Source organism: Phocoena phocoena, chromosome 17, assembly GCF_963924675.1.
Source record: "Phocoena phocoena chromosome 17, mPhoPho1.1, whole genome shotgun sequence".
Classification (NCBI taxonomy): Eukaryota; Metazoa; Chordata; class Mammalia; order Artiodactyla; family Phocoenidae; genus Phocoena; species Phocoena phocoena.
Window position 1 is genome coordinate 48,200,256 of NC_089235.1, and position 23,527 is coordinate 48,223,782.

At 36.2% G+C, this 23,527-nt stretch overlaps 1 protein-coding gene across 22 annotated transcripts in view; it reads left to right on the plus strand.

Annotated features, from left to right (window-relative positions):
* Window positions 1-23,527, plus strand: part of RIMS2 (regulating synaptic membrane exocytosis 2) — a 591,263-nt gene that overhangs the window by 145,818 nt on the left and 421,918 nt on the right. For 10 of the 22 annotated variants that reach the window (XM_065895352.1, XM_065895363.1, XM_065895359.1 and 7 more), the window contains one exon: window positions 563-574. The exons of the other annotated variants lie outside the window; for them this stretch is intronic. In XM_065895352.1, coding sequence (XP_065751424.1) covers window positions 563-574 — 12 coding nt within the window. The remainder of the gene's footprint in view (window positions 1-562; window positions 575-23,527) is intronic. 22 annotated transcript variants of the gene reach the window in all.

The window sequence follows — 23,527 nt, forward strand, 5'->3', positions numbered from 1 at the left end:
TAATGGCCGTTTCTACTTATTTATTCTTTTAAGTTATAAAGTTTAGAAGACCTAAATTAATGGGACAAAAAAACTTTTAGAAGCAATATGCATAATTCATATAGAATTACATTTTGTCTGCTTTTCATAGTATATGATGAAATTAAAGATAAACAGTGATACTGTGTTTTATTGTCTTTGTACATAAAAGCTTTATTCCTTAACGTTTTTCAGTTTCTTTCTTTGAGTTAATTGAGTGTTTAATTAGGATTTTATTTGTCGAAAGAGCATTCTCCTTTCTCTGATGTTTGGGTATTTACTTGCTTTTATAGAAATTATTCTGTTTATATATCTTAATATATTCTAGTATATAGCATGTTCTTGCTTGAAATGTATGGAAAAATTTTCCTCTCATAATATTTATATTTCAGTCAAAATGTAATTTAGACTTTTTCAGAAGTTAATTTCACTATGAAATGAACTCTTAAAAAGTCTTATTCGTTTTAAGAATGGGATTAATTATTTCTTTTTTGTTTTGTCTTTTCTGTCCTTTCTAACTTGCTTTCGTGGATATTCACACCAGGAGGACAAAGTGGTTAGAGTCTTTTTTCTGTCTGATATTATTTTTTTTCTTATTGTTATTATTACTAATTTTAATTTTGTAGTTACATTTAATTTATATATACTTTTAAGTGTTTTGTTACGGTTGTAGTGCATGATAATTGCTAAACATTAAGATATATTTTAAGCATGCTATCTGAATTTACTGAAAAACACATTTTATTATAGATGAAATTTTGATTATTTGACTTGATTCTTAAAGAGGCTTGCCTTTTTAAAATTTAATATGTTTTTAAAAGAGATCTTATAGCATTCCTCATTGTGATAAGAATTCCTTTAATCTTACTATGTTCCCTAAACTAATCGTTGTACTGGTCAGAGTTTGTAAAATAAGGTTCTGAGTTAGTATAAAGATTCAATTTTTGTAATGAGTCACAATAACATTGAACATGGGTTTTCTGAAGTTTATATTTATAGTTGATTTAAGTATTTAGTATATCTTAATTTTTCTTAACAATATGTTTTAGAGATTGGTAAAATGGTAAAAATGGTAAGAAGATTGGTAAAATCTTATATCCTCATGTTGAATATTAGATATAATTAAAATTTAAATATAGGAATATAAAATTTGACAATACACTAGATTATAATAATTTGCTAATGTCTGCCTTTAGAAGTCTGATTTGAATTTGGATCTGCTCGGGAGCCTGGTGACTTCCTGCGAACAAAGATAAAATCTTTCTATTCTGATTCTTTACGATGAATCAGACTAAAACTTGAGGTCTTTTCAAACTTTCCAAATTCAAACGGGCATAAAACCCAAAGAGAGCATCCTTTATCTGAGGTCTTCTAAACAGTGCCTTCTTTTTTGTCAGTTAGAGCCTTTTCATTCTCTTCTGTCTTCAGTTACTAGGTTGGAGATAATGTAGACATTGGCAAATATTGATGTGAGTTTAGAATGAACTCTCTGAGCAGAAGAAAAGGTACTGTGCATCATCCTCAACCCAGAGCAGGTCCTCTAGAAGACCTGCCAGCTTTCTACCAGTCAGCTTATTAGCTGACTCTCAAATAGTACAATTTAGGCAATTCAAAGCCTTTTAAAAGCTCTGGTGCGACTTTTGTGTCCAGAATTAACACAGGATATATGATGGTTTGATTATTGTCTGTAGTTTTCACAATGAATTCTGGCACCTATCCCCACAATGAGACATATAGTGATAGCTAAGCTATAGAAATGACTTCCATGTACTGACACAATTTCATAATGTAACAGTCTATATTTTAAGCCATGGATTGACTAACAGATAATACTAATTTTATGTGGATTTGGAACATTGCGGTTAAAATTTAACAGGCCTTTCAATGATACTCTTTCTGTAGCACTGTTCACCAATGATGAAGATGTTTTATACCTTCACTGTAATACTGTAGGCTCTAGTCACATGCAGCTATTGAACACTTGAAATGTGGCCAGCGTGACTGAGGAATTGAACTTTCAATTTAATTTTAATCAAATTTAAATTGTCATAAGTGGCTAGTGGCTAAAGGAAGCCGAAGTCCGGATAGCAAACATTGTATGACTATTCAATCTCTAAGGCAATTCCCTGCACACATAGTAGCAGTATGATGTGTATACTATCAGTGGAGATAAAACTGGACAGAACACAAGAAGGGTACACTGTCAATGCCAACCTCGTATACAGTCAAGAAGGATAATGGACAAGGGACATCCTTTCAAAGGGCAGAACAAGGGAATCTGAATGACAACAGTCAAAGGAGAACCTCCTAGATTGCTAAATCAGGACTTGCCAGATAGAATAACCAAGGAAATTTAGGTGTTGTTTGTGGAGGGATTGCTGTGTGCTGTGGACAATTGGCCATGGTATATTTCTCATTCTTCCTGTTTTTGAATGAGAGTTTTTATTACATTTATATCATGTTGTATTGGGTGTGTTGAAAACAGATAACTTGTGAATTACAGTGATTTACAATATCAGTTGTTTATAATAATCTGCACTTGACCGTGATTGGAAAGATTTGTTCTCCTTCACAGATCTTAGATTTAGAGCTAGGTTTTATAACTAAATGAGAGTTGGTAATTATCTCCCTTAGGGAGGGGGAATGTGTTACATGTAAACTATATGTATGGAAATTGTGAGTAGTTGAAAGCAGACTATTCTAGACCCTGTTCAATCACTATCCTAACAGACATTTTCAACTTCCTTCTCTCTTGAAATCCCCAATAGAGGGACTTGAAAAATACAAAATCGTTTAGCTTTCCTTGCAACTGGGAATGGCTATGTGACATAGTTCTAGCAAATGAGTTGTAAGAAAATTTATGAGGGCTTCTAGGAAGTCATAAAAAAAATAAAGATATAGGTGGCGCTACTTTTTAATGAAAAAGTGGTGTTCTGAGCTTCACCAGCAACTTGTGAAGATGAGGGAAAAGCCAAGAGTATTTGAGTCATAAGTTATGATATTGTTGAGCGACTGATCCAACACCATCAGACACTTTTCCCGAATGTGAGAAAAATACCCATCCCCAATTTGTTTCCACCATCAATAGTCAGATTTTCTGTTCCTTATAGCCAAAAGCATTTCTAAGGAAACATTACTGGAGATGCAGTATACAGCAGGGAAACCATATGAACATTTAGGGTTGTGCTTCAGAAATACAGAAGTAGAATAAAGAAGTACGTGTTGATCATTGCCCAGATCTATCTACTTTTGCCTCTATAAGTGTTTGAAGAAGCAGGATCACTTAACACATCTGCTCATATATAACACAGAACTTACCTCAGGTTGCAAACAGTAAATTAGTATGAATATTTTGGTCTTAGATATTGAATATTTCATTAATATGAATTTATTCTATTTCATATATAGAATCAAAGTAAAGGGCATTGAATTTAAAAAAAATACATAATTTAGATGTTTCTCAGATTTTTTAGGATGTGTGGAAATAAACTTTCATGGTGAATTATTTTCCATAAGTTAGGCCATATACCTAACTGTTCATCTTTTGATCTACTCATGTCTAGTAAGAGCATATAGTGAAATTATAGTTTTGGGAACAAAATGGTGCTCATTTCACTGTCTAGAGACACTATTATCTGTTTATATAGAGACCATTTTAATGAGGATCTTAAATAATTCCTCTATCTCTTTTTACAAGTTATTAGTTCTAAGATACCAGTATCTCTTGAGACAACATTATTGAGCTTTACTGTAAAAAATAATGTTATTAATTATATTGTTATTGAAATGAAGGGTGTGGAAGGATGATGTATGATCTATAGTATTTCTCACATTTCAGAAGTATAAAGGTTATCTGTTGGGCTGCAGCTGCAAATATGATATTCAGAGCAAGTTGCTCTTTGTTTTTACTGCAACCTGATACTTTTTCTGATTTAAGCACATTATTCAGGCTTCCATACCCTATGTGTTTATGTAGCTGCCCATTGTTATTCTCATATGGAGTTGCAATTTATCATATACTTAAAAGTACTTTTCAAGTTATACTATGTTTGCTTATTCCATTTCAATCTGGGCAATAGCTAGGGAGCTGCATTCCAGTAAATACTGCCTTAACAGTGGTAGATTAATTTATTTGCTTCTGCATTTCTATTTAATTACAATATAGCATGTATATGACCTTAATAAAATTGTTCTAGATATTGAATATAATAGCTCTGTCGGGGCCAACTCTTATAATAAAATTACAGGTTTAAATACTACTACTACTATTCTGCCTCTTTTACTGTTAGCCTGACAAAGACCAGAATTCTTACATGTGTAAGTGAACTATGAAAATCTTAGTCTCTTATAAAAAGGGATTAAAAACTTACACTGTGAAAATCCTGTGAAATAAAATATCCCACAAGAAAATTATAAAAAACATATGATAAGTTAAAATACTGGTACAGATAACATGCTGAAGTCTTATAGAAGTTGATGTTTCTAATAAGAACTGATCTAAAGTGACACTCAGTTTGGCTCTGATAGAGTTCAGAGGATGTTGGAAGACTACAAAGTATTTACAATTGCAGCATAGATAACTTCTCGAGAGAAGGGATAGATCATACGTTTTGATTATGTATTGTGCTTTTCCGTCTCTTGGATAACTTTTGCTCTGATCATGTTATTCCAATCATGTATACCATTCCATCCAATCTATAACTGAAAATGAGACCTATTTCTTTATCCTTTGTGGGAGTCCCATCACTACTAAGTGCTGTGAATGAGAGTTTTTGAGCTCCCGAAATAGAAGAGTGCTAGTGGCTGTATGATGTGATGGATTTGAGAGCTGAGAGTTAAAACTGAGAATTGGTGGTTGAATAAAGAGCCAGGATGACAACCAGGTTTTTTGCATTGAATGAGGATATTTGTGCTGAAGCCAGTAAGTATATAAAGGATGGAGGGCATATTTGAGGCAGGGAGGGAAGGCACAATGAGTTTAATTATGGAGATAGTGAGTTTGAAGAGCTTTTACAAAACCAAGCAAGAGATGTTTATTAATAATGACAGCTAACATTTATTAGACAATCATGTGTAAAGAGTACTATAGTAAACTTTTTAACATGTATGAGTTCATTTAATTCTCATGACAATTTTCATCTAACAGTGAGCTGTAGGAGAAGGCCTAATAGGGGCGGAGGTGCGATGCAACATAGTAAAGAACACAGACTCTAGTCTCAGAATTCCTGAGTTTAAAACCAGGTTCTATCACTTTGCTAACTATAGTATTTGGGCCAATCACTTTAAGCCTCATTTTCCTCATCTCTAAAATGGAGGTAATTTAACAATTAACAGTGCCTAACTCGTAGGGATGTTGTGTTTGATCATTATTTTCTTCCCCAAGACTCTGAGGACCCTCTTTCCTAAGTGCAAAAAGGAAAGTAAAACCCACCATCATGTCCCAAAAATAAATAGGAGGATTTTTTATATTTTAACAGAAAAGATGAAATAGAACAAATATATGGTATTGGCTTGGTGATTGTCCTGTGATATTCTTAGTCATTCGGTCCAATGGTGATCTACCAGGTCCTGGAGGTATTCTTCCCCTATTGGCTCTGCTTGGTTTCTCCAAGGCTTTGGTTTAATTCATCTGACCAGGACAGAACCAGGAGAAAACTTGTTATGGGCTAGTTCTTCTTAGTATGGAGTTGCTTGTGAGTCCACTTCCCTGGCAGAATAAACTCATTTCTTACTTTCATGATCTTCTCCATCTTCTTCTTCCTTTTTAGCAGTCTCTGCTCTCAAATGCCCCTCCACCTGAATGGCACTTTCAGTCCCTCAATTCTTTCCTCTGGTCCCATCCTATCCTCCATTTCCTATGTCTCTCTAGAATCTGGTTCTTTACCAGAGCCATGTTAGAGTATATATAAAAGATTTATGCTTATTTTAAAGAAAATTATTTGTATTTGGATAAGTAATATTGGGATATGGTACAAAATTCAAAAGATACAAAAGTATATATAGTGAAAACTAAGTTTCTTTTCCATCACTGGCCCTCAATTCCCCAGTTTCCCAGTCCCTCAGTTCTTTTCCCCATAGGCAACAAGTTATCATTGTCTTCTGTATATTCTGACAGATATTATATAGACATATGGCTTTTACACAACTGTTCTGCACCTTAATTTTATCTCTTACTTGTACATCTTGGATTTTTTCTATCGTTGCATATAGAATTATCACATTTATGTAAATGAATTCATTATTACTTTGTATGGCTATCCCACAATTTATTTAACGGGATTATAGCTAATCTTTTGCTATTATAAACATATTTGTGTACATGTCACATTGCATATGTGTAAGTATACCTGTAGGATAAGTTCCTTGAAGTGGAATTGTAGAACATTTCGAATTTTGTTCAGTATTCCATATTGCCCTCTCTAAAGTTGTATTAATTTCTCTTTCCACTAACAGCATATGAGAATGCTCGTTCCCACAACCTTGACAACACAATGTATCCAGCTTTTTAATCTTCACCAATTTTATTGTAATTTTACTTTGCATTTATTTTACTATGAGTGATATGGAGCATCTTTTCATGTTTAGAAGCCATTTATGTTTTCTTTTCTTTGTACTGTCTGTTCATGCTTTCAAAGAAGAGCAAGGCTCTGCAATGTGTTTAGGTTTTGAAATCATCAAAAGTACCTTTATTATTACTATGTACTCATATTGGATGAAGATGCTTTTTAAAAAAAATTTACTTATTTTATTTATTTATTTTAGGCTGCATTGGGTCTTCATTGCTGGGCGCGGGCTTTTTCTAGTTGCAGAGAGTGCGGGCTACTCTTCGTTGCGGTACGCGGGCTTCTCATTGTGGTGGCTTCTCTTGTTGTAGAGCACAGGCTCTAAGTGCGGGCTTCAGTAGTTATGGCTCACAGGCTCAGTAGTTGTGGCTTGCGGGATCTAGAGCGCAGGCTCAGTAGCTGTGGCGCACGGAATTAGTTGCTCCGCGGCATGTGGGATCTTCCCTGACCAGGGCTTGAACCCGTGTCCCCTGCATTGGCAGGCGGATTCTTAACCACTGTGCCACCAGGGAAGCCCAAAGATGCTTTATCAAACACTAGATGTTTCACTATGTTTTTCTGTTTTTTTTTTTTGCGGTACGCGGGCCTCTCACTGTTGTGGCCTCTCTCGTTGCGGAGCACAGGCTCCGGATGCGCAGCCTCCGGACGCGCAAGCTCAGCGGCCATGGCTCACGGGCCCAGCCGCTCGGCGGCATGTGGGATCTTCCCATACCGGGGCACGAACCCGTGTCCCCTGCATCGGCAGGTGGACTCTCAACCACTGCGCCACCAGGGAAGCCCTGTTTTTAAATATAGGGTTGAAGAACAAAGGGGCTAGAATAAGGTAGAAAAAAATACAGTTCCACTGTTTTCAAAAATTTTATGATAATTTTCATGTTCTTTTTTCCTCATGACCATTGAGAAACAATTTGTCTAGCAAGCTCATTGCAAAAGTAATTTATGTCTTAAATAAGTGCAATTTATGAACCATTACTGTTAGCCATTTTAACTGTTTTATGACTTACTGCATTTATTTTTAAAATGTTTCAAATATTTTGAAAAACTAAAATATATATAAATGTAGAGATGGGATTTATATTTTTAAAGATTAAAGGCAGGTTCTGTAGTACATCTGAAAGCTGTTTTCTTCTTTGATACTAAGTGTCAGGAAACATAAGGGAGATAAAACCCATGATGGGAAGTAGGTTATAGGAAAATCCCAGTTGAACTGACACATTTGATTTTAGTCTAAGGAGTTCAAATAATGGGTATTTGTAACTAAGGAGGCATTTACTAATAAGTCCCTTTAATCAAAATCCTATTCCTTTAGTAGAGGGAGACTAGTTCTGATTTCATATTTTTCCTTATCATGTAGGGGCTTGCATTTTTCTTATTCTTTACTATTCTTTGCTCATTTGTATTAGTTTTTTGTTTTTGAATGAGTCCTTTTTATGTTAAATAACCTAATTCTTTATGACATATGCTGCAAATACCCCAGTTGTTCCTTTTTCTTTTATTTGTTCATATGTAAGAATGTTTAATTGCCTTGTAGTCAAGTTTATCTTCTTTTTTTTAAAATATGGATGGATTTTATATCACACATAGTAAAACCTTCTCTATGCCAAGATTCCAAAAAGAAATTCTCCCATATTCTATCATGGCTTGTTTTTTGTCAGGGGGAGGTATTCAATTTTTTTAAATATTGAGGACTTCAACTTACTCAGAATTCATTTTGGTGTAGGTTATATGGTATAGATCAACTTTACTTCATATTGTGACCTATTTGTCATAATGTTATTTATTGAGTGATTCATTTTTTATCCCTTAATATACATAGCCTCCTTTTTCACATATGGAATTCCCATATGATTATGGTCCGTTTCTAGTCTCTTTAATCTGCACATTGATTTTTCTATTCTTGAGCCAGTACCAAGTACAACATGGTTTAATGACTGTACCTTTTCAATATGTGTTACTAATACCTTGTAGCCCTTGTCCAGTGGCATGTAGGGAGTGGTGGGAGTGGGCCACCCTGGCCACAGGCAGTATGAGGTGGGGGAAGTGTTATCTGTAGAGAATATTAAAAACAAAATAAGAAAGCTAATAATAATGGGCCTGCTTATTATTATCTCCATATTCAGGCAATTCTAAACCATTTAGTAATAAAATAATCCTTCCCTCTGAGGCAGATTACTTAAAATCCTTAAACCCCTTCCACTGGAGCTAGTTTCTTCACAATGCTCTTCTTTTCTTTTCAAAAATTTCTTGGCTATTCTCTATTATTTTTTTCTTTTTAAAGAAAATGAAGTGTAACTTACAATTAAATGCACAGGATTTAAGTATAGTTTGATGAGTTACGAAAGTTTGTATATTCCTCTGTAACCATTGCCCTCACCAAGATGTATATTATTCCCATCCTCCTAGGAAGTTCACCCCCCTCTCCCAATAGGCAATCACCTTTCTGACTTCTATTACCATAGATAGCTTTGCTTGTTCTTGAACTTAATATAAATAGAATCATATGGTATGTACTCTCTTCTTTCTCTCAATCCAAAGTCTAGCGACGCATGTCATTGCCTGTAGCAATAGTTTGTTCCTTTTTATTGTGTGAATTGTGTGGATATACCACAATATGTCTAGCCACTCTCCGGCTGAGGACATGTGGATTGTTTCTCTCCACCTTTTTTGGCTATAATTAATAAAGCTGCTATAAATTTTTGTGTTATGGGTCTTTTTGTGGGCATATATTTTTATTTCTCTTTGATAAACACCTAGAAGTAGAATTGCTGGGACAAGAAGTTAGATGTATGTTTAACTTTTATTACAGACAGTTTTCCAGAGTTCTTGTGTAATTTTACACTTCAATCAGCAATATAAGAAAGTTCTAGTTTCTCTACAACCTTGCCAGCATTTGATGTTGTCAGTCTTTTCATTTAATTTATTCTAGTGAGTATGAAGTGGTTTGGCTCTTATTTCCATTTCCCTAGTGACTAATGATTTGAGCATCATTAGTGTCTGTTGGCCATTCATATTACTTGGCTTGTGGAATGTCCGCTTAACTGTTTGCCTGTTTGAAAAGTTCATTTTTTCTATTTATTATAGATTTGCAGGCATTCTCCTTATATATGTTTTGAATACAAGTATCAGATATATGTATTGAGAATATTTCTACCAGTCCATGGCTCGTCTTTTCATTTCTTAATGGCATATTTTTGAGAATAGAAAATTTTTTATAATTGAAGTATAGTTGATTTATAATGTTGTGTTAGTTTCAGGTGTACAGCAAAGTGATTTCAGTTTTATATACTTTTTCACATTCTTTTCCATTATAGGTTATTATAAGATATTGAATATAGTTCCCTGTGCTATATAGTAGGTCCTTGTTGTTTATCTCTTTTATATATAGTAGTGTGTATCTGTTAATCCCAAACTCCTAATTTATCCCCTCCCCCCATTTCCCCTTTGGAAACCATAAGTTTGTTTTCTATGTCTGGGAGTCCATTTCTGTTTTGTAATTAAATTCATTTGTATCATTTTTTAAGATCTCTTGTATAAGTGATATATTATATTTGTCTTTGTCTGATTTATTTCACTTAGTATAATAATCTCTAGGTCCATCAATGTTGCTGCAAATGACATTATTTCAGAGAATAGAAAATTTTAACTTCTATGAAGCCCAATTTACTAACCTTTTCTTTCATGGTTAGTGCTTTTTGCGGCCTAAGGTATCTTTGCCTACCCCAAAGTTGCAAAGGTATGCCCTTGGCTATACTTGCTTATTTATTTTTCCTTCTATATATTAGAATTAATTTGTTTAGTCCTAAATAAATCATATAGGTATTTTTTTTACTGAGACCACATTTAATAATGGAAAAATTAGGAAAGAATTGTCATTTTTATAGTGTTAAGTCTTCATATTCAGAATTAGAATATGATTTTTGATTTATTCATCTTCCCATATATCTCTCAGTAGCATTATTTATATTAATTTTGCATATTTCTCAATAGTTTATTTTAGAATTATAAGTGAGATAGTCCTTTTTTTAACCTTTATTAGAGTATAATTGCTTTACAATGGTGTGTTAGTTTCTGCTTTATAACAAAGTGAATCAGTTATACATATACATATGTTCCCATATCTCTTCCCTCTTGCGTCTCCATCCCTCCCACCCTCCCTATCCCACCCCTCCAGGTGGTCACAAAGCACGGAGCTCCCTGTGCTATGCGGCTGCTTCCCACTAGCTATCTACCTTACGTTTGGTAGTGCATATATGTCCAGGTAGTGTATATATGTCCATGCCTCGCTCTCGCTTTGTCACAGCTTACCCTTCCCCCTCCCCATATCCTCAAGTCCATTCTCTAGTAGGTCTGTGTCTTTATTCCTGTCTTACCGGGGTAACTAGGTTCTTCATGACATTTTTTTTTTCTTAAATTCCATATATATGTGTTAGCATATGGTATTTGTCTTTCTCTTTCTGACTTACTTCACTCTGTATGATAGACTCTAGGTCTATCCACCTCACTACAAATAGCTCAATTTCGTTTCCTTTTATGGCTGAGTAATATTCCATTGTATATATGTGCCACATCTTCTTTATCCATTCATCCGATGATGGAAACTTAGGTTGTTTCCATCTATGGGCTATTGTAAATAGAGGTGCAATGAACGTTTTGGTACAGGACTCTTTGAATTATGGTGTTCTCAGGGTATATGCCCAGTAGTGGGATTGCTGGGTCATATGGTAGTTCTATTTGTAGTTTTTTAAGGAACCTCCATACTGTTCTCCACAGTGGCTGTATCAATTTACATTCCCACCAACAGTGCAAGAGGGTTCCCTTTTCTCCACACCCTCTCCAGCATTTATTGTTTCTAGATTTTTTGATCATGGCCATTCTGACTGGTGTGAGATGATATCTCATTGTAGTTTTGATTTGCATTTCTCTAATGATTAATGAAGTTGAGCATTCTTTCATGTGTTTGTTGGCAGTGTATACCTTCTTTGGAGAAATGTCTATTTAGGTCTTCTGCCCATTTTTGGATTGGGTTGTTTGTTTTTTTGTTATTGAGCTGCATGAGCTGCTTATGAATTTTGGAGATTAATCCTTTGTCAGTTGCTTCATTTGCAAATATTTTCTCCCATTCTGAGAGTTGTCTTTTCATCTTGTTTATAGTTTCCATTGCTGTGCAAAAGCTTTTAAGTTTCATAAGTCCCATTTGTTTATTTTTGTTTTTATTTCCATTTCTCTAGGAGGTGGGTCAAAAGGGATCTTGCTGTGATTTGTGTCATAGATTTATCTATGTTTTCCTCTAAGAGTTTGATAGTTTCTAGCCTTACATTTAGGTCTTTAATCCATTTTGAGCTTATTTTTGTGTATGGTGTTAGGGAGTGATCTAATTTCATACTTTTACATTTACCTGTCCAGTTTTCCCAGCACCACTTATTGAAGAGGCTGTCCTTTCTCCACTGTACATTCCTGCCTCCTTTATCAAAGATAAGGTGACCATATGTGCCTGTGTTTATCTCTGGGCTATCTATCCTGTTCCATTTATCTATCTTTCTGTTTTTGTGCCAGTACCATACTGTCTTGATTACTGTTGCTTTGTAATATAGTCTGAAGTCAGGGACCCTGATTCCTCCAGGTCCGTTTTTCGTTCTCAAGATTGCTTTGGCTATTCGGGCTCTTTTGTGTTTCCATACAAATTGTGAAATTTTTTGTTCTAGTTCTGTGAAAAATTCCAGTGGTAGTTTGATAGGGATTGCATTGAATCTGTAGATTGCTTTGGGTAGTAGAGTCATTTTCACAATGTTGATTCTTCCTATCCAAGAACATGGTATATCTCTCCATCTATTTGTATTATCTTTAGTTTCTTTCAACAGTGTCTTATAATTTTCTGCATGCAGGTCTTTTGTCTCCTTAGGTAGTTTTTTTCCTAGATATTTTATTCTTTTTTTTTGCAATGGTAAATGGGAGTGTTTTCCTGACTTCACTTTCAGATTTTTCATCATTAGTGTCTAGGAATGCCAGAGATTTCTGTGCATTAATTTTGTATCCTGCTACTTTACCAAATACATTGATTAGCTCTAGTAGTTTTCTGGTAGCATCTTTAGGATTCTCTATGTATAGTATCATGTCATATGCAAACAGTGACAGCTTTACTTCTTCTTTTCCAATTTGGATTCCTTTTATTTCCTTTTCTTTTCTGATTGCTGTGGCTAAAACTTCCAAAACTATGTTGAATAAGAGTGGTGAGAGGGGGCAACCTTGTCTTGTTCCTGATCTTAGTGGAAGTGCTTTCAGTTTTTCACCATTGAGGACAATGTCGGCTGTGGGTTTGTCATATACTGCCTTTATTATGTTGAGGAAAGTTCCCTGTGTGCCTACTTTCTGGAGGGTTTTTATCATAAATGGGTGTTGAATTTTGTCGAAAGCTTTCTCTGTGTCTATTGAGATGATCATATGGTTTTTCTCCTTCAGTTTGTTAATATGGTTTATCACATTGATTGATTTGCATATATTAAAGAATCCTTGCATTCGTGGAATAAACCCCACTTGATCATGGTGTATGATACTTTTAATGTGCTGTTGGATTCTGTTTGCTAGTATTTTGTTGAGGATTTTTGCATCTATGTTCATCAGTGATATTGGCCTGTAGTTTTCTTTCTTTGTGACATCCTTGTCTGGTTTTGGTATCAAGGTGATGGTGGCCTCGTAGGATGAGTTTGGGAGTGTTCCTCCCTCTGCTATACTTTGGAAGAGGTTGAGAAGGATAGGTGTTAGCTCTTTTCTAAATGTTTGATAGAATTCGCCTGTGAAGGCATCTGGTCCTGGGCTTTTGTTTGTTGGAAGATTTTTAATTACAGTTTCAGTTTCAGTGCTTGTGATTGGTCTGTTCATATTTTCTATTTCTTCCTGATTCAGTCTTGGCAGGTTGTACATTTCTAAGAATTTGTCCATTTCTTCCAGGTTGTCCATTTTATTGGCATAGAGTTGCTTGTAGTAATCTCTCATGATGTTTTGTATTTCTGCAGTGTCAGTTGTTACTTCTCCTTTTTCATTTCTAATTCTATTGATTTGAGTCCTCCCTTTTTTTCTTGATGAGTCTAGCTAATGGTTTATCAATTTTATCTTCTCAAAGAACCAGCTTTTAGTTTTATTGATCTTTGCTATCGTTTCCTTCATTTCTTTTTCATTTATTTCTGATATTTATGATTTCTTTCCTTCTGCTAAGTTTGGGGATTTTTTGTTCTTCTTTCTCTAATTGCTTTAGGTGCAAGGTTAGGTTGTTTATTCGAGATGTTTCCTGTTTCTTAAGGTAGGATTGTATTGCTATAAACTTCCCTCTTAGAACTGCTTTTGCTGCATCCCATAGATTTTGGGTCGTTGTGTCTCCATTGTCATTTGTTTCTAGGTATTTTTTGATTTCCTCTTTGATTTCTTCAGTGATCATTTCGTTATTAAGTAGTGTATTGTTTAGCCTCCATGTGTTTGTATTTTTTACAGATCTCTTCCTGTAATTGATATCTAGTCTCATAGTGTTGTGGTCGGAAAAGATACTTGAAATAATTTCAATTTTCTTAAATTTACCAAGGCTTGATTTGTGACCCAAGATATGATCTATCCTGGAGAACGTTCCATGAGCACTTGAGAAAAATATGTATTCTGTTGTTTTTGGATGGAGTGTCCCATAAATATCAATTAAGTCCATCTTGTTTAATGTATCATTTAAAGCTTGTGTTTCCTTATTTATTTTCATTTTGGATGATCTGTCCATTGGTGAAAGTGGGGTGTTAAAGTCCCCTACTATGAATGTGTTACTGTCGATTTCCCCTCTTATGGCTGTTAGTATTTGCCTTATGTATTGAGGTGCTCCTATGTTGGGTGCATAAATATTTAAAATTGTTATATCTTCTCCTTGGATCAATCCCTTGACCCTTATGTAGTGTCCTTCTTTGTCTCTTCTAATAGTCTTTATTTTAAAGTCTATTTTTTCTGATATGAGAATTGCTACCCCAGCTTTCTTTTGGTTTCCATTTGCATGAAATATCTTTTTCAATCCCCTTACTTTCAGTCTCTAGGTGTGAAGTGGGTCTCTTGTAGACAGCAAATATATGGGTCTTGTTTTTGTATCCATTCAACTAATCTGTGTCTTTTGGTGGGAGCATTTAGTCCATTTCCATTTGAGGTAATTATCGATATGTATGTTACTATTCCCATTTTCTTAATTGTTTTGGGTTTGTTATTGTAGGTCTTTTCCTTCTCTTGTGTTTCTTGCCTAGAGAATTCCTTTAGCAGTTGTTGTGAAGCTGGTTTGGTGGTGCTGAACTCTCTCAGCTTTTGGTTCTGTGTAAAGGTTTTAATTTCTCCATCAAATCTAAATGAGATCCTTGCTGGATAGAGTAATTTTGGTTGCAGGTTTTTCTCCTTCCTCACAGTACATATGTCCTGCCACTCCCTTCTGGCTTGCAGAGTTTCTGCTGAAAGATCAGCTGTTAACCTTATGAGGATTCCCTTGTGTGTCATTTGTTGTTTTTCCCTTGCTGCTTTCAATATGTTTTCTTTGTATTTAATTTTTGACAGTTTGATTAATATGTGTCTTGGCGTATTTCTCCTTGGATTTATCCTGTTTGGGACTCTCTGTGCTTCCTGAACTTGATTAACTATTTCCTTTCCCATATTAGGGAAGTTTTCAACTATAATCTCTTCAAGTATTTTCTCAGTCCCTGTCTTTTTCTCTTCTTCTTCTTGAATCCCTATAATTTGAATGTTGGTGCATTTAATGTTGTCCCAGAGGTCTCTGGGACTGTCCTCAGTTCTTTTCATTCTTTTTTCTTTATTCTGCTCTGCAGTAGTTATTTCCACTATTTTATCTTCCAGGTCACTTATCCGTTCTTCTGCCTCAGTTATTCTGCTATTGATCCCATCTAGAGTATTTTAAATTTCATTTATTGTGTTGTTCATCATTGTTTGTTTCATCTTTAGTTCTTCTAGGTCCTTATTAAATGTTTCTTGCACTTTGTCTATTCTATTTCCAAGATTTTGGATCATCTTTACTATAAGTATTCTGAATTCTTTTTCAGGTAGACTGCCTATTTCCTCTTCATTTGGTAGGTCTGGTGGGTTTTTATCTTGCTCCTTCATCTGCTGTGTGTTCTTCTGTCTTCTCATTTTGCTTATCTTACTGTGTTTGGGGTCTCCTTTTTGCAGGCTGCAGGTTCGTAGTTGCCGTTGTTTAGGGTGTCTGTCCCCAGTGGCTAAGGTTGGTTCAGTGGGTTGTGTAAGCCTCCTGATGGAGGGGACTAGTGCCTGTGTTCTGGTGGATGAGGTTGGATCTTGTCTTTCTGGTGGGCACGTCCACGTTTGGTGGTGTGTTTTGGGGTGTCTTTGGCCTTTTTATGATCTTAGGCAGCCTCTCTGCTAATGGGTGGGGTTGTGTTCCTGTCTTGCTTGTTGTTTGGCATAGGATGTCCAGCACTGTAGCTTGCTGGTTGTTGAGTGAAGCTGGGTGCTGGTGGTGAGATGGAGATCTCTGTGAGATATTTGCCGTTTGCTATTATGTGGAGTTGGCAGGTCTCTTGTGGACCAGTGTCCTGCAGTTGGCTCTCCCACGTCAGAGGCACAGCACTGACTCCTGGCTGCAGCACCAAGAGCCTTTCTTCCACCTGGCTCAGAATAAAAGGGAGAAAAAGTAGAAAGAAAGAATTAGTAGAAGTAGAAAGAAAGAAAGGAGGGAGGGAGGAAGGAAGGAAAGAAAGAGGGGAGGAAGGAAAAAAGAAAGAAGATAAAGTAAAATAAAATAAAGTATGATAAAATATAATAAAGTTATTAAAATAAAAAATAATTATTAAGAGAAAAAAATAAAAAAATTAAAAAGAAAACAAAACAAAAAAAATGGACGGATAGAACCCTAGGACTAATGGTGGAAGCAAAGCTATAGAGAGAAAATCTCACACAGAAGCATACACATACACACTCACAAAAAGAGGAAAAGGGGAAAAAATCATAAATCTTGCTCTCAAAGTCCACTTCCTCAATTTGGGATGATTCGTTGTCTATTCATGTATTCCACAGATGCAGAGTACATCAAGTTGATTGTGGAGCTTTAATGTGTTGCTTCTGATGCTGCTGGGAGAGATTTCCCGTTTTCTTCTTTGTTCTCACAGCTTTGGATTTGGCCCCGCCTCTGCGTGTAGGTCGCCGGAGGGCGTCTGTTCTTCGCTCAGACAGGACAGGGTTAAAGGAGCCGCTGATTCGGAGGCTCTGGCTCACTCAGGCTGGGGGGAGGGTGGGGCATGGCGTGCGGGGCGAGCCTGCGGCGGCAGAGGCCGGCGTGACGTTGCACCAGCCTGAGGCGCGCTGTGCGTTCTTCCGGGAGAGTTGTTCCTGGATCCTGGGACCCTGGCAGTGGCGGGCTGCACAGGCTCCCCTGAAGGGGGTTGCGGATAATAACCTGTGCTCACACACAGGCTTCTTGGTGGCGGCAGCAGCAGCCTGAGCATCTCATGCCGGTCTCTGGGGTCCGCCCTTTTAGCCGCGGCTCACGCCCGTCTCTGGAGCTCCTTTAAGCAGCGCTCTTAATCCCCTCTTCTCGCGCACCAGGAGACAAAGAGGGAAGAAAAAGTCTCTTGCCTCTTCAGCAGGTCCAGACTTTTCCCCGGACTCCCTCCTGGCTAGCCGTGGCACACTAACCCACTGCAGGCTGTGTTCACGCCGCCAACCGCAGTTCTCTCCCGGCACTCCGGGCACTCCGACCGAAGCCCGTGCCTCAGGGCCAGCCCCGCCCGCCCCGGCGTGTGAGCAGACAAGCCTCTCGGGCTGGTGAGTGCTGGTCGGCACTGATCCTCTATGTGGCAATCTCTCCCCGCTTTGCCCTCCGCATCCCTCTTTCTGTGATGTCCTCTGCGGCTCCGAAGCTTGCCCCCCTACGCCACCCGCAGTCTCTACCCGCGAAGGGGCTTCCGAGTGTGTGGAAACCTTTCCTCCTTAATAGCTCCCTCCCACTGGTGCCGGTCCCGTCCCTATCCTTTTGTCTGTTTATTCTTTTTTCTTTTGCCCTACCCAGGTACGTGGGGGGGTTTCTTGCCTTTTGGGAGGTCTGAGGTCTTCTGCCAGCGTTAAATAGGTATTCTGTAGGAGTTGTTCCACGTGTAGATGTATTTCTGGTGTATCTGTGGGGAGGAAGGTGATCTCTGCGTCTTACTTTTTTGCCATCTTCCCAGAAGCTCTGAAATAGTCCTTTTTTAAACTTATTTTTACATAGGAATATATTGATCTTTGTATGTTCACAGCCACCTTTCTAAATTATATTGTTTATTAGAGTTTTTCAGTTGTTTCTTTTGAGTTTTAACAGTACAAAACCATATGACTTGAAAATAATAATTTACCTCCTCCTTTCTCATTTATTTCTTTTTTAATTGTATTAACCAGAGCTTTCAAAACAATTTGAAATAAAAATATATTCACATATGTAATTAGAGCAATCTATATAAGTTGTCATTTTGTTGTTTTTTAAAAATTTACAATTGTATAATTACTTTCTAGTTCTCCCCCTGCACTCACTGCCCCTCTTCAAACATGTTTTCCATTTCTAGTGCAGAGTTTTTCCAGTTTTGTTTAGAGGTTTCTTGATGTACCAGTTTGCTACTTCATGATCTTCTAAGGGTTATAAACCATCCAACTCTCTTTCTTGTCTTTTGCTAAGTTTTGGCCAGCTCCAATTCTAAGGACAGTCACTGAGACATGTTTGTTGTAAGAATTTTGGGCCACTTACTGAGGAAGTGGTTCAGATGGGGTGGGTGTATGGGGATAAAAAGGCAGATTTTTGTTTTTAACCTGACGTAAAATTCATACAAAGGCCAAGGAGGACACTGAAAAGAAATCATAAAATATTTTTCTTATTGATTTTGTCTTTATTTAGGATTTTTTTCTTCATCTATTGATATCTTCACATGATTTTTCTCCTTGAATCTGTTATGTGGTAAATTAAAATTCTTGATTTTCATAAGGAGCTTTGCATCCTTAGGGTAAAATTCACTTGGTTATGATATAATATTTTAAAAAAATATTTGGATTTTATTTGCTAGTAGTTTGTTAAGGATTTCTCTGTTTATGTTCATGAAGGATATTGGTGTGTAATCTTCTGTTCTTCTCTGTTCTTTTCTGGTTTTGGTTTTAAGATTATGATGATTTCATAAAATGAATGGTTTTATTTCTCCTCTATTTCTCTGAAAGAGTTTGTATTATTTCTTCCTTAAGTGTATGATAGAATTCACCAGTGAGGCTGACTGAGTATAGAGTTCTCTGTGCAGAATTTCTAAAATTATATGTTCGATTTTTTAAAAGACATATAAAGCTATTCAGATTATTTCTTGTATGTTTCTGTTAAGTTTTGTTTTTGAGGGAATTTGTCCATTTTATCTAAGTTGTTGAATTTATTGCCTTTAAGCTGTTTGTTATAACCTCTTATTAACCATTAATATTGATATGATCTGTAGAGATGTCCCTTTTTCATGCTTGGTAGTGATAATTGGTGTTTTCTTTCTCTCTCTCTGTTTCTGTCTGTCTCCACAATCAGCCATGTAGTGGTAAATCAATTTTGGTTTTACTTATTTATTTTTTGTGTTGTTTTGTTTACTTTTTATTCAGTTCTTTTCTATTCTTATCTTCATTATTTCTACTTGCTTTGGGTTTATTTTGTTTCTTTTTCTAGGATTTTAAAGTAGAATCAGACCTTATTAATTTTATTCTGTTCTTTTCTAACACAGGCATTTAAAACTATAAATTTCTGACTAAGAACTGCTTTAGCACATACATTTTGATATGTGTGCTTATATTTTGTCATCAGATAAAATATTAAAATTTCTTTCCTTATTGATTTTTTAATTTGATCTGTAGGTTATTTTAAAATACGTTGCTTTATTTCCAAGTATTTGGGTACTTTTTAGATATCTTACTGAGTTCTAGTTTCATGCCATTGCAGTCAGAGAACACCTCTGTGAGGTTTTGATCCTTTAGGATTTACTGAGACAACATGTGTTGTTTCTTGGTGAATGCTCCATGTGTACTGGAGAAGAATGTGATTTCAGAGGACCTCAATCTATGGGCACCTTGTAGCCATTGTTGATCGTATAGCTCTCAAGCAGTTAAAATTTTTTTTTCCAAGTTTTATTGTAAAATTTCTGTCCTGGCATCAACTTCCTTGATAATTTCTGGGTTTGTGTGTTCCTGGATCATGCTACAAATTACAAAGCTATGTGAAGTGCAGGACTTTTTCAATTCTCAAGGGAGACTTTCTTGTTAGTCCATCGTATAAGCAGAGATATACTTCCTTGTGCAGTAGCTTCCTAATTATTCTCTGCTTCCTTTCTCCAACCCAGTCTCCATACATCTGCTTGGGTGATCTTTTTCAAAAATACAACCAGATTATGTCATTCTTCTGCTTAAGTGCTTTCTCACACAGCTTCTTTCTGGGGCCTACAGGGAAGGTGATTCGTGATCTGGCTTCTATCTCTTTAACATCATCTCCTACTGTTCTCCCCCTCATTGCATTTTATCCTAGGCATTTATGTCCCTGAAGCCACAAAGCTCTTTCCTACCTATGTTGTTTCTTCTACATGGAATGCATTTCACCAGCTTTTCACATGGAAGGCTCATTTCATCTTTGGTATCAGTTCACCTGTCATCACTTCAGAGAGACCTTCTCTGACCTACGCTTCGTAGGGTATTATTCCCATTCAATACCACTTTCTGTCTATCATATCACTCTATTAATTTTCTCCAAAGCACATATGTATAGTTACCTTGTTTATTTTTTTCCTACTTTATTTAATTTATTTATTTATTAACATCTTTATTGGAGTATAATTGCTTTACAATGATGTGTTAGTTTCTGCTTTATAACAAAGTGAATCAGCTATACATATACATATATCCCCTTATCTCCCCCTTCTTGCGTCTCCCTCCCACCCTGCCTATCCGACCCCTCTAGGTGGTCACAAAGCAGCAAGCTGATCTCCCTGTGCTATGTGGCTGCTTCCCACTAGCTATCTGTTTTACATTTGGTAGTGTATATATGTCCATGCCACTTTCTTACTTCGTCCCAGCTTACCCTTCCCCCCCCCCCCCCCCGCTGTGTCCTCAAGTTCATTCTCTATGTCTGCGTCTTTATTCCTGTCCTGCCCCTAGGTTCTTCAGAACCTTTTTTTTTTTTTTTTAGATTCCATATATATGTGTTAGCATATGGTATTTGTTTTTCTTTTTCTGACTTAGTTCACTCTGTATGACAGACTCTAGGTCCATCCACCTCACTACAAATAACTCAGTTTTGTTTCTTTTTATGGCTGAGCAATATTCCATTGTATATATGTGCCATATTTTCTTTATCCATTAATCTGTCGACGGACACTTAGGTTGCTTCCACGTCCTGGCTATTGTAAATAGAGCTGCAATGAACATTGTGAATTATGGGTTTTTTTGAATTATGGTTTTCTCAGGGTATATGCCCAGTAGTGGGATTGCTGGGTCGTATGGTAGTTCTATTTTTAGTTTTTTAAGTTACCTTGCTTATATGTTCATTTACTTGTCTGTCTCCCCCACTAGACTGTAAGCCCCATGAGAAAAGAACTTGTCTGTTTCTTTATCACTGTGTCTCTAATAAGCAGCATAGGGCTTGGCACATAGTAGGGAGTATTCAATAACTTTGTGAATCTGTGAATTATTAAGTGATTGGATGAAAGAGATATTTCCTGATATCTCTAAATTTTCCCTGCCCTCAACCCAAAATGAGCAGATGAAATAATAAAAAAGACATAAAATTAGATAATTATTTTATTATTTTTAAGAAATAACAGCATCATAAAGCCAATTGAAGTAGAAAGGTTTTAAATTTCAATTACTTTGATTTAAGCTCCAGTATTATTTCAAATTTTAAAAAGTGATCAGGCATAACAAGTGAGCCTAGATGAAACTGGCTGCATCAGTTCTGGTGATTCTTCTTCTGTTAATACCAGTTTTCTAATTTTTGGTTCAGTCATCATTCCAAGCAATTTTTAAAATCTGTGTTTCAGGGACTGGTAGTCTCTAGGAAAAAAATATACTACTTCCCTTAAGTCTAATCATAGATTAGGTCTTTTAAGTGCTATAGTCATGTATCTTAGAGTCCGTTCCACTTTTGAGGGTTGTACTTTTTATATTGCATGGAGGAACTGAACTGAAGCAGTCATAGATGAGAAAGGTATGTTCTGGTCTGCAGCCCTCGAGTACTTCATTGCAAGAGACTCTGGATCCAGACTTCCTGCAAGCCCACCAGAGTGTAATCAACTTGGGAGCTGACCAAATTCGAACTCTAAGAATAGCTCTGCATTAGCTCTAGCCAGCCACAGAGTAACTGAACTGGGCTTTCAGTGAATAGGTAGTGATCCCTCAGGGACTTGTGTCTGCTAGGGAGGATGAGCATTGGTAGCTGGCTTAACATTTTGTCCAGAATTTATTTTTAGGTATTTATCAGAAGAGAATTTGCTGAGTTGTTTGTGTGTGCCTTTTAAAAATGCCAGCACATTATGGTTCTTGGAATTGAGGGTACACTTATTTAGTTGAAGATGGCACCAAGTGAGGCTAGTGTTTACCTAATAGTATACAGAATTTATTGTGATGTTGAAAAAGCAGGGAAGTGGCCAATTAAAAGTTAGATAATGTTCACTAGGAATGCACCAAAAGTAGCCCATACAAGAGCCAGACAGAGTCCAAGAACCACTGATTTGATTAAATATATTTAGTTTGAGGAGAGGACAGGGTCAAGAGGAAGCTAATAATTGCTGATGGGATTTAGCTGTAATGGTGAATAAGACCTTTCATCGATAGGATTTTTTCCCCAGTTCTGTCCCTCTTTTTAACAAAACTTTTTTTTAATGTAGTAAAATACAAAAACAAACTTTACCATCTTAACTATTTCAAAATGTACAGTTCAGTGGTATTAAACACACTCATAATGTTGTACAACCATAGGCATCGTTCATCTCTATAACTCCTTTTACCTTTTAAAACTGTAATTCTGTATGTATTAAACAATAACTACCCTCCACCCCCCACCCCAGCCCTTGGAAACCGCAATTCTACTTTCTGTCTCTGATTTTGACTTCTCTAAGTTACTCATGTAAGTGGAATCATACAGTATTTGTCTTTTTGTGACTGGCTTATTTCACTTAGCATAATGTCATCAAGGTTCATCCATGTTATAGCATATGTCAGAAGTTCCTTCCTTTTTAAGGCTGAATAATATTCACTTGTATGTATATACCACATTTTGCTTATCCAGTCATTTGTTAATGGACCCTTGAGTTGTGTCCACATTTTAGCTATTGTGAGTAAGGCTGCTATGAACATGAGTGTACAAATATCTCCTTAAGGCCTTGCTTTCAATTCTTTTGGGTATATACCCAAAAGTGGAATTGCTGGATCATCCGATAATTCTATTTTTAATTTTTGTAGGAAATGTCATACTGTTTTTCACAGTGACTGTACCATTTTACATTTCTACCAACAGTGTACTAAGCTTCCAGTTCCTCCACATCCTTGTCAACACTTGTCATTTTCTGTTTTGTTGATAGTAGCCACCCTAATGAGTGTGAATGGTATCATACAATAGTTATGATTTGCATTTCCCTAATGATTAATGAGGCTGAGCATGTTTTCATGTGCTTCTTGGATATTTATATATCTTCTTTGGAGAAATGTCTATTCAAGTCCTTTCCCCATTTTGAATTGTTTTTTTTTGTTGTTGTTGTTGAGTTTTAGGAGTTCTCTACATATTCTAGATGTTAATCACTTATCAGATATATGATTTGCAAACATTTTCTCCCATTCTGTGGGCTCCCTTTTTACTGTTTTTTGATGGACAAAATTTTAAATTTTAATGAAGTCGCACTTGTGTTTTTTTTCTTTCATAGCTTGTCTTTTGATGTCATATCCAA